General features: G+C 41.5%; 1 protein-coding gene across 3 annotated transcripts in view; it reads right to left on the bottom strand.

Annotated features, from left to right (window-relative positions):
• Positions 1 to 12,283, bottom strand: part of RAB27A (RAB27A, member RAS oncogene family) — a 111,095-nt gene that overhangs the window by 27,273 nt on the left and 71,539 nt on the right. For all 3 annotated transcript variants that reach the window (XM_075857979.1, XM_075857977.1, XM_075857978.1), the window contains exons 3-5: positions 10,620 to 10,792; positions 8,151 to 8,236; positions 6,101 to 6,204 (exon numbers count right to left, since the gene is read on the bottom strand). In XM_075857979.1, the coding sequence (XP_075714094.1) occupies positions 6,101 to 6,204; positions 8,151 to 8,236; positions 10,620 to 10,772 (343 nt within the window). In that variant the 5' untranslated portion in view covers positions 10,773 to 10,792. The remainder of the gene's footprint in view (positions 1 to 6,100; positions 6,205 to 8,150; positions 8,237 to 10,619; positions 10,793 to 12,283) is intronic.

Genomic DNA, 12,283 nt, shown 5'->3' with positions numbered 1-12,283 from the left:
TTGTTTTAGATTTCTCTTCAGTTTATTCACTTTGATTTGTTAAAGAGGCTCTGTCACAACATTATAAGTGGCCTATCTTGTACATAATGTGATCGGCACTGTAATGTAGATTACGATAATTTTTGACGGAGTTATGACCTATATTAGCTTTATGCTAATGAGTTTCTCAATGGACAACTGGGCATATTTTACTTTTTGGCCAAGTGGGCGTTGTACAGATGAGTGTATGACGCTGACCAATCAGCGTCATACACTTCTCCCCATTCATTTATACAGCACATAGCGATATAGCTATATCGCTATGTGCAGCCACATACACAAACACACACACACACTAACGTTACTGCAGTGTCCTGACAGTAAATATACATTACCTCCAGCCAGGACGTGATGTGTATTCAGAATACTGACACTCCGCTAACACAATTCCGACACTACAGCACAGCAAGCGTAATCTCGTTTGAAATGACAGTTTACAGCGTAATCTCACGAGATTACACTTCCTGTGCTGTAGTGTCAGGATTGTATTAGCAAAGTGTCAGGAGTCAGAATACACATCACGTCCTGGCTGGAGGTAATGTATATTCATTGTCATGACACTGCAGTAATGTTATAGTGTGTTTATGTGGCTGCACATAGCGATATAGCTATATCGCTATGTGCTGTGTAAATGAATGGAGAGAAGTGTATGACGCCGATTGGTTGTCCAGTTGTCCATTGAGAAACTCCTTAGCATAAAGCTCTGTGGCTTGAATTGCAAGTGGTTTGGATATTAAGTGGAGTTCCAAAAACCGGAGTTCAAAAGAGGAGTTAAAGCCCAAGTAAGTGCTCTTCTACTTCTTTATCTTTTTGGTTAACACCTGTTCGCTGTTTTTTTGTAACTGGGATAATGGACAGCAAGATTGGAGGTTTTCTTCAGTGCACAGTTTGCCATATGTATGCACGACTGGAGCCGGAGTTCCAGGGTGAATATCTCTGTGGCAGATGTGAGCATATTGTTCACCTGGAAGCTCGTATTAGAGATCTGGAGGAGCAGAATGCAACACTGAGGAGGATAGACAATTTTGAACGGAGCTTGCTGCTCACAGAGCATGCAGTTAGTGGGTTACAACTGGAGGGTGAAGACATGGGTGAGCAGGATCAGGTAAGTAGCTGGGTTAATGTAGTTAGGGGCAGTAGAAAGGGGTCAAAGACAAGGAAGGCCGATCCGGTTTCTGACATTCCAGGCAAAATTGCCAAGTTGGGTGATGATGCGAGGGTGTCAGTCTCAGAAATGGCAGCCCTAGTGGATACTGATCTCCCTAACAGCCGGGAGAACAGCCCAGCTAGTAGTCGGCGGGATGGTAATGCAGGTAAGCCAAGACAATTGATAGTCGTAGGGGATTCTATAATCAGGAAGACGGATAGAATTATTTGTCGCCAAGACCACCTCAACCGAATGGTTTGCTGTCTCCCTGGTGCCAGGGTTCGGCATGTGGTGGAACGGGTGGACAAATTGCTGGGAGGGGCTGGTGATGATCCAGCTGTCGTGGTCCATGTCGGTACCAACGACAGAATAAATGGTAGGTGGAGGAGCCTTAAGAATAATTTTAAAGAACTAGGCTACAAGCTGAAGGGAAGGACCTCCAAGGTTGTATTCTCAGGAATACTGCCTGTGCCATGCGCATCACAGGAAAGACAGCGGGAGCTTAGGGAGTTAAATGCATGGCTGAAGTCTTGGTGTAGAGGAGAAGGATTTGGGTTCCTAGAGCACTGGGCTGACTTTTCATTGGGGTACAAACTGTATTCTGCAGATGATTTGCACCTAAATGGAAGGGGGTCCGCTGTGCTGGGGGAGAGAATTCTAGCTGGGGTGGCGGAGTATTTAAACTAGGGCTGAGGAGGGAGGTCAATGTAAAAAAAAAAAGGGGTAGCCAGGTTAGAGAGGGGTCAGACTATATTGGTGGGGGGAGAAACAGAATGTGGGGAGAGGACTGGACAACAGGATAAGGAGATCCTTTCGTTACAAAACATCAGTGTAAATAAAAAGGACCGATTAATGTCAAATCACATTTCTGATAATAAAAGTGAAAAACTGACAGGCAAGTTAAAGTGTATGTTCACAAATGCCAGAAGTCTAGCAAGTAAAATGGGGGAGCTGGAGGCCTTGATACTGGAAGAAAATATAGATATAGTTGGTGTTGCTGAAACATGGCTGGACTCTTCACATGACTGGGCTGTAAATCTACAGGGTTTTACACTTTTTCGTAAAGACAGGACAAATAGGAAAGGTGGTGGTGTATGTCTGTATGTGAGAAGTGATATGAAGGCGAGTGTGAAAGAGACAATAGTGGGTGAAGACTGTGACGAGGTTGAAACCTTGTGGGTGGAACTAGAAAGGGAGGAAAACACTGAAAAAATTACTTTTGGTGTAATCTATAGACCCCCCAATATAACTGAGGAGATGGAAGTTCAGCTATATAAACAGATGGAGCGGGCTGCACAGGCGGGTACTGTAGTGATAATGGGAGATTTTAATTTCCGGGATATTAATTGGTGTCATGGTTCGGCTTCAACTGCAAAGGGGAGACATTTCCTCAACCTGTTGCAGGAAAATTTTATGGGCCAGTTTGTGGAAGACCCGACTAGAGGTGAAGCTCTGTTGGATCTGGTCATTTCTAATAATGCAGATCTTGTTGGGAATGTCAATGTTCGTGAAAACCTCGGTAACAGTGATCACAATATAGTTACATTTTACCTATACTGTAAAAAACAAACGCAGGCTGGGAGGGCAAAAACATTTAATTTTAAGAAAGCCAATTTCCCCAGGATGAGGGCTGCAATTCAGGATATGGACTGGGAAGAACTAATGTCAAATAATGGAACAAATGATAAATGGGAGATTTTCAAATCTACTTTGAGTTATTATAGTGCAAAATTTATTCCTACAGGTAATAAGTATAAACGACTCAAATTAAACCCCACATGGCTTACACCTTCTGTGAAAGGGGCAATACATGACAAAAAAAGGGCATTTAAAAAATACAAATCTGAGGGTACAGCTGTAGCCTTTGTAAAATATAAAGAGCTTAATAAAATCTGTAAAAATGTAATAAAATTAGCAAAAATACAAAATGAAAGGCAGGTGGCCAAGGATAGTAAAACAAATCCTAAAAAATTCTTCAAGCATATAAATGCAAAAAAGCCAAGGTCTGAACATGTAGGACCCCTAGATAATGGTAATGGGGAGTTGGTCACAGGGGATCAAGAGAAGGCAGAGTTACTAAATGGGTTCTTTAGCTCTGTATATACAACTGAAGAAAGAGCAGCTGATGTAGCCGGTGCCAGTGCTGTTAATATATCAGTTGATATACTGAATTGGATGAATGTAGAGATGGTCCAAGCTAAATTAAATAAAATAAATGTGCACAAGGCTCCGGGACCAGATGGGTTACACCCTAGAATTCTTAAAGAGCTTAGTTCAGTTATTTCTGTCCCCCTTTTCATAATATTCAGAGAATCTCTAGTGACTGGTATAGTGCCAAGGGACTGGCGCAGGGCAAATGTGGTGCCTATTTTCAAAAAGGGCTCTAGGTCTTCCCGGGTAATTATAGACCAGTAAGCTTAACATCCATCGTGGGGAAAATGTTTGAGGGGCTATTGAGGGACTATATACAGGATTATGTGACAATAAATAGCATTATAAGTGACAGCCAGCACGGTTTTACTAAGGACAGAAGTTGTCAAACTAACCTAATCTGTTTTTATGAAGAGGTGAGCAGAAGTCTAGACAGAGGGGCCGCTGTGGATTTAGTGTTTTTGGACTTTGCAAAGGCATTTGACACTGTCCCCCATAGACGCCTAATGGGTAAATTAAGGACTATAGGTTTCGAAAATATAGTTTGTAATTGGATTGAGAATTGGCTCAAGGACCGTATCCAGAGAGTTGTGGTCAATGATTCCTTCTCTGAATGGTCACCGGTTATAAGTGGTGTACCCCAGGGTTCAGTGCTGGGACCCCTATTATTCAACTTATTTATTAATGATATAGAGGATGGGATTAATAGCACTATTTCTATTTTTGCAGATGACACCAAGCTATGTAATATAGTTCAGACTATGGAAGATGTTTGTGAATTGCAGGCAGATTTAAACAAACTAAGTGTTTGGGCGTCCACTTGGCAAATGAAGTTTAATGTAGATAAATGTAAAGTTATGCATCTGGGTACCAACAACCTGCATGCATCATATGTCCTAGGGGGCGCTACACTGGCGGATTCACTTGTTGAGAAGGATCTGGGTGTTCTTGTAAATCATAAACTCAATAACAGCATGCAGTGTCAATCAGCTGCTTCAAAGGCCAGCAAGATATTGTCGTGTATTAAAAGAGGCATGGACTCGCGGGACAGAGCTGTAATATTGCCACTTTACAAAGCATTAGTGAGGCCCCATCTAGAATATGCAGTTCAGTTCTGGGCTCCAGTTCATAGAAAGGATGCCCTGGAGTTGGAAAAAATACAAAGAAGAGCAACGAAGCTAATAAGGGGCATGGAGAATTTAAGTTATGAGGAAAGATTGAAAGAATTAAACCTATTTAGCCTTGAAAAAAGACGACTAAGGGGGGACATGATTAACTTATATAAATATATTAATGGCACATACAAAAAATATGGTGATATCCTGTTCCTTGTAAAACCCCCTCAAAAAACAAGGGGGCACTCCCTCCGTCTGGAGAAAAAAAGGTTCAAGCTGCAGAGGCGACAAGGCTTCTTTACAGTAAGAACGGTGAATTTATGGAATAGCCTACCGCAGGAGCTGGTCACAGCAGGGACAGTAGATGGCTTTAAAAAAGGGTTAGATAATTTCCTAGAACAAAAAAATATTAGCTCCTATGTGTAGAAATTTTTCCTTCCCTTTTCCCTTCCCTTGGTTGAACTTGATGGACGTGTGTCTTTTTTCAGCCGTACTAACTATGTAACTATGTAACTATGTAAAGCTAATATAGGTCATAACTCCATCAAAAATGATCATTTTTCTAAATAAAAACACACTGCTGTAATCTACATTATAGCGCCGATCACATCATGTACAATATAGGGCACTTATGTGGTCACAGAGACTCTTTAACAGGAGATTATATGTAGGAATTTAGGGCCTGTTCACATCAGCGTTGTCTTTCCGTTGAGGGGTTCCATCAGAGATTTCCATCGGGGGAACCCCTCAACTGTTGTGAAAGGGTGCAGACTGCGCTATTGATTGCGTCAAAACGACGGAACCCATTCACAACTGTGATGCAAACGGAAGCTAAGGTTCCCGTTTGCCTTTCCGTTGAGGGGTTCCCCAGACTGAAAGCTCCGATGGAACCCCTCAATGGAAAGACAATGCTGGTGTGAACACAGCCTTCGGCTTATAAACGCATCACTGAAATACTTTATTAGACCTACAAAAATATTTAACATCTATACATGGATACTAGATGAATACTTATGGTAATAACAATTTTCAATGATTTTTCCTTTTCAGTGATCCCTATACAGGTTTCCTTTTTGTCGTTACAATCTTAGCTATTCTGCATGTGAAATAATAAAGGTCTTTGTTCACGTCCCTTCAGTAACATGCAATACCATCAGCAACTACCAGAGGATAGCGAATGGTTTTCATATGTAATCTTCATTAAGAATAAAAAATAGAAAACGACTGGAAAATCAAAGAAATTATAAAAACAAAGGCCCTGGCTGTCAGGCACTAAAGACCCCACAAGGCAAAAGGACAAAACAAGCAGGGATAGGTATGAGATTAAAAGGTGAGTATATCAGCAACAGGCCGTAATTCACACAACGAAGGCTACAATTAAATCCTGTACCAACGCTATAAAATATAACGCAGATCCTGTAGTCTGTTCCGCGCATATTATCAGAACACTATTCCGTTTTGTTCCATCACTACCTGGAAACATCATGGGGGAATTTTTTATTAGTTCTTTGCCAGTTTTCTGCCTCAAAAGTTGCAATTTGCATTAAAAAAATAAAAAAAAAGTTTTGTTTTGAGTCATTTGCGCCAGGGGCAAAATAAATAAAATTATAGAAAGAATATTGCTTGAACCAGTATAAGGTGCACCTACTTATCCAGTTCCGGACATTCAGGAAGCTCTGCTCATTTGTTAAGTCGAAAAGTAAAAGGAATCCCATTGCATCCCTGAAGAACGCAGTTGTGAGACTGCGAAACCTAGAAAAGAGAGAAACAAGACACATAAAGTGGCTGTAGTGAGGAGCCATTAAAAGTCCACACATAGCAGACTTCTCCCACGCTGGATTTTGCCACAAATCTGCTGTAAAATTGTGTTACATTGTATGATCCGATTTACGCACGAATATATTCTGCTCTGTGTGGATCGGACTTAAAAAAAAAACCCTCGGCATATATTGTAATGTAAATCTGCGGGAATAACACCTTTTCTGAACGTGGCTGTACTGTTTTGTTTGATGTTTTTTTTTTTAAATATCAAATAAAAGTATTGTTCATTGATAATGTACTGTCATGCCTACTAAATTGTGGACAACAGGGAGCAGTCTTATGTATCACAGCGGATTTCCAGAGATTTGAACTAAAGCTGGTTATGGTGTGTTTCTAATGTGCACAATGAAACTACATGCAGTTATGTCACAAGTGACCGTTTCTATTAAAACAGAAATAGAAACTAGCCACTTTCTTCTGAGGTCACTGTAAAGCAAATTTTAGAAGCTAGAAATTAGGGTGACCGTGCTAGACTGTCTGACATCTCTGATGGACAAATAAACATTTGGTCCCCTATACCAGACCATGTTTCACAATCTATGGACGTACAGATGTAGCATTAAACATTTAACGTGTTACATACACAATGCAGCAAACTTTACCTAGACACTTAGCACATCACATGCCATTGAAAAACATTTGCAGCATCATGTATGTAACACAGTCAATGTAAAGTTAAAGTTTGCTACCTCTGTCGATTCCATACAGATAAAATATGACAGCCAAGAGAGGAGGGCAGACCCTCTTAGCGACCAGGCGACAGAAAAAGCAGCCATAAGAGATCTAAGGCCTCATTCACATCTGCGTTGGAGCCTCTGTTAGGGGCCTCCGTCCGCAGATCCGGCCTAAAATACTAGAAAACAATAGCACAGCTATGGTTTCTGATAAAACCACGGACACCCCCAACGGAATCCCGACAGAACCAATTAAAGTCAATGGGTTTCCATCGGCCGCCGGTGGTGTCTGCTGTACAACGGAACTGACGCTTCTGGTATTTCCATTGTTCTGCTCCTTTGACGAAGCGCAGAACAGAAGAAACACCGTTGCAGGTTGCTGTCTCGGAATAGAAGAAATGGATATATATATATATATATATATATATATATATATATAAAACACACATTACCGTGTGATATTTTTCCAAGTTCTTTACAGTGTTTATGGTTTGTAGGATTTGTTACAATTACCACGCAACTTACAACATACAGACATGTAGACGTCATGATAGTTCTGTTATAGAACCCCATCTCAGTTCCCAGACTAGTCACTTATACATCCGTTGCTGTGGCTGTACAATATTCTTAACTGTCAAGAATACACATACAACTTCCTGCATATGCATCTACTATATGAATCATTTTTCTTGATAAAAATTTTGTTAAAGCTGGTACTAATGACTCTAGCACTCCTAAAATGTCTGTGACTGTCCCTGAGGATATAAATGAGAAGTTCAGTAAGGTGGATCATAAACAATGTGGCTGTCTGTAGATATACCATGCTACAGCATTGGAGTCTTTGGTGGTAACCCACCAGAACTGAAGGCATGGTGCAGTCAGCATCAGAATGCCACATTTTATTACAACACTTGGGCAGTGCAGTTCCTTCTTTGGAGCGAGTGTATTTTGATGGGTAGTCACAGCACTAGTCTCTAACCTCTGGTATGCCTGGAGTTTTAGTTTGGCAACAAGCTGGTGGGCTGCCAGTTGGAGACCACTCGTCTATATTTTCATGCCCTGGAATGCCAGAAACTAGAGGAAAACCATGGTGATCTAAGTTTCACTGATCACATAAGCCATAATTGATATTTTAATATAAATTAGCCGTGGTGCAAAACTGATGGACAGTCTTTATATCATATTTGTGAAATAATCACTCACCTTTCCTGACCTGCTGTGTCCCATAACTGCAGGTGCACCCTCTGACCTCTGCCAGCTATTCCATCAGGACCATTTGAACGATATACCTGAGAAAAGTAAACAATGAATACACTGTAAAAAAAATAAGACAAAACCAACATAATAGCATTACAAGAGATGTTTTTTGGGTTGTTTTTTTTAAGGACATGTTAGATCCCATAAGATAAAGGGGTCTGCTCTTTAATATGTGCAGAGAAGCGGTGTTTGTAAAGGAGAAGGGGACAATGTCAATACTTCCTGCATATAATGCTGCTAGGGAGACTTATGGGTTCAGAGTGTTCATGCTGTAGAGTGTAATGAGGATATTATTTCCAATGCATTTCTTACAGCAGAAACAGAGCTCGGAGAAAAGTGACACTCACAAGGGCTGCAGTCCCCAAGATCAGCTCTCAGTGACCGACTTTGAACAGCATTAAGGCTACATTCACACGAACGTGGCCAACCTCGGACATGAAAAACCCGTGCGGGACGAGTTATCACACATCTCGCATAGACTAGAGTCTATGGAGGGATGTGTGAAGAACAAAAAAATAGGACGTCCTGTTTTTTCACGGACCCTTCCCACGCTCCATTGAAACAACGGTCGTGTGAACGGCCCCATTGTAATACATGAGTCCATGTGACAGCCGTTGTTTTAAAGGCCATCACACACGCTCGTCTGAATGAGCCCTTACACTCCAAAGAAGAGCACCACAGGTCCTCATTTTAATAATTCTTTGAAGACCAAAGTGACATTTTCGGGAAAGGCACCAATGTGACATAAGCCCCCTTTTTTTTTTTAAAGCAGGAATGCAGTCTAAGAGGAAAGAATGTGTTGAGAGAAAGGGCCATCAGCAGATGCGGAGGTTACAGAATGGATTGTTACAGATCAAGAAAAACCTGAACAGTGGTGGTGATGATGATATTTCAGACCAATCCACAAATGTAATTCTTAGAGGCTTTATTTCAATTCTGCAACAACAGATTCTGGCTATAGTTTAATAATATCTATACCAACCAAGCCTATAACAACTAAAACCTGCACAACGGGTTTAACAGTGAGAAAAATAACACAAGTGTCTCTCTACCATGCAAGTTATGTGAGCAGTAACAGCAATACATGCAGAGGCTTTTACTTAAACTATATTTTTTTTAAAAAAAAGCAACTTCAAGAAAATCACAAAAGACCTGTAGAAAGATTTCCACATGGTTTACAGAGACCATTTCAGCTGTCCCTGTGCTGTATTTACCATGTAGCTATCTAAGCGCCTGTGCGTTCTTCCTCATCTTCCCAGACATTATTGTACGGCTTGTCTAGGTCTACTGAATTTGTAGAAAACATTTTTCTTTTCAAATCAGTGTGCCTGTACAGATGTATTTTCCCTTACCTTTTCTTAAATTGCGTTAAGTTATACGAATTTTTCATGATTACAAAATGATCTCGCACCATCAAGTAAAAAAAAAAAAAAAAAAGAAGTTAAATGTATAATATATATATACATATATATATATATATATATATATATACACACACACACACACACACACTAACATAGGAGTCTATGGGCGACCGAGGCCACTCATGAATGCCATGAGTCGTCCATGAACTCCTATTTTAAAATAACGTATACGTTTTTTAGTGAATGGCTGTGATGTAAACTTTTTAACAAGGGTGTCTATGGGTGACAGATGGCATCCGTCAGAGGTATCGTGTGCCATACATTTTGGACTTTGTTGAATTTAGAGACTAAGAAAGGGAGGAGACATCTGTAGATATTCACTTACTCTATAGCAGTCATTATTCTGACTACATGTTTCCAATATCAATTATAGGTAGTTCACATGGGGCACGTTCCCAGAGGCCTCCACCGCTATCCCTCCCTGCCCAGGCCGGATCTATTGATCTAGCATTTTCTAGTTACGGTCCTGGCAGTCACGGTTTATATTGTTAGTGTATACACAGCTCATCTCTGGGACCCCTACCTCTCTGTTGGCTATTTGGCGATCCCATCCAGCCAAAAAAAAAAGGTGGAGATGCATCCGTGTGGCTCTCTCTTTAAAGTCGAAGGCTAGAGTCACTGGCTCTATGACTCATATAGAATTCAGTGGAGAGGGCTACACACAATTGTGGACATCTTCCCTATATGTGACTGCTATAAGGGGTCAGGTGGATTTAGAGGTGGGATGGGAGGCCCAACAACAAAAAAATTTAGCCCAGGGGTCCCCACCAACTTAAATCTGGACCTGTATGTTACACTTATTGCAGCGTGTAATGATGGTGTTAACCAAGTAGAGTAAGGAATATGGTTTCAGGGCCTGTAACACCCCAAAAAGTAGCACAAACATTTAGCTGGTCAATGAAACACTATGGAAAACATACTTATGGCCTGAACCAACACAAGAATTTTTTGGAAAACAATAGCCCACTCATGAGAAAAAGAAAAATCTTACCACTCTCTTTTCCCGGAAGTCTATGCCTACTGTTGTGATAAACTTAGAATTGAATTTCCCATCTGTATATTGGTAGAGAAAGCTGGTTTTTCCAACACCGGAGTCTCCCAACGCTAAAAACTTGATGAGGTAGTCATAGTCCCCATCAAACATTGTGAAGCTTGGTTAGTGACCTGCAAAATGTTAAACACAGTAAATATGAAAGTGTAATCGTTTTTTTCATCATCAATAGCAGAAACTTCTTGGTTTAAAATTAATCTCATGTTAAAAGTAATGTTTTTATTTCCACATGTTGGACATAAAAACTTATTTAAAAGCGGATATTGGACTATACGGTCTTTGGCTTTTCAACACACATGGTTTTTTCAAAACTGCCGAAAATGCAGTGGTTTTGTAAAACAAGCAACAAAACCACGACATGTGAACACAACCATTGACTAGTCTGAACAGCTGGAAGAAAAAAAAATTGAAATCCTTTAATTTGATTTTGAAGTACGCTTGCTGAAAGATAGAGTTTGCCATTTTAAAGCCTAAAATAACTACATTTGTATAATCTTAGAACAATAAATACTTTGCAAATGACTGCTGTGCAATTTTGACTCAAATCCTCCCTTGAACATGTTCTGATCCCTCCTTCTTGCCAGCTGCACATCACACAAGTTAGCTGTATCCCTGACTACTTTGTTTATACATGTAATAGACTATAGTTGTGGGGAACTAGTGGTTTATTCTGTACAGCATGGCTTCTCAATCTTCTTCCACTTGGGCCTCACCAGCCAGAACATGGTCGTAGTCAGGGGCGTAGCTAGGTGGTGGGGGCGTCAGGCGGGGCATGTGCCCCAGGCGCAACTAAGAGGGAAGGTGGGGGGCATCAGGAGCGCACCGTCCATGATGGCGGCCTGTTGCCCCTCTGAAGGGGCAGCGGCGTCACTGAAACCAGCCGCAGCCACCCCCTCCTGCACTGTAGGCGATGAACGGCCAGGTACGTTCCGTGCCCGGCCATTCAGCGCCTTTCAACGACTCAAGCGGCGAGATTACCTCTCTTCGGACATCCTCGGGCTGCTTGCATCGAAGAAAAGCGCTGATTGACAGGGCAAGTCATAGTGCCCTGCCTATCAGCAACTTTCATAGACGCAAGCAGCGCGATGACGGCATTGTGCCGCTTGAGTCTATGAAAGGCGCTGATTGGCAGGGCAGAATGACTTGCCCTGTAAGACAGCGCCTTTCAACAACGCAAGCAGCCCAAGGATGTCAGAAGACAGCAGGTCTGCATTGACACCGGATGGCGCAGGAACGGGATTAAGGGGAGTATGCAAAGTTTTGTTTTTTTATCCTAATAATAATGTAAGTGACATTATCTATAGGGGGCAGGCTCTATCTTCAGGGGGGGGGGCTATATACAGGAGATCGGCTCCATCTACAGGGGGAGCTATATACAGGTGTGGGCTATATGTGGAGCACTATAGGGGGAGCAATATGTGAGGCACTATATACAGGGGTGGGCTATATGTGCAGCACTATTTATAGGGCGAGATATATGTAGGGCACTATCTACAGGGGTGGACTATACGTTGGACACTATATACAGGGGTGGGCCATATCTACAGGGGGCTGGCTATATGTGAGGCACTATATACAGGGATGGGCTACATGTGGAGCACCAT

This window comes from Rhinoderma darwinii, chromosome 3 (assembly GCF_050947455.1).
Source record: "Rhinoderma darwinii isolate aRhiDar2 chromosome 3, aRhiDar2.hap1, whole genome shotgun sequence".
Classification (NCBI taxonomy): domain Eukaryota; kingdom Metazoa; phylum Chordata; class Amphibia; order Anura; family Rhinodermatidae; genus Rhinoderma; species Rhinoderma darwinii.
Note: the sequence above shows the minus strand (reverse complement) of the source record. Positions and strands in the feature narration are given on the sequence as shown.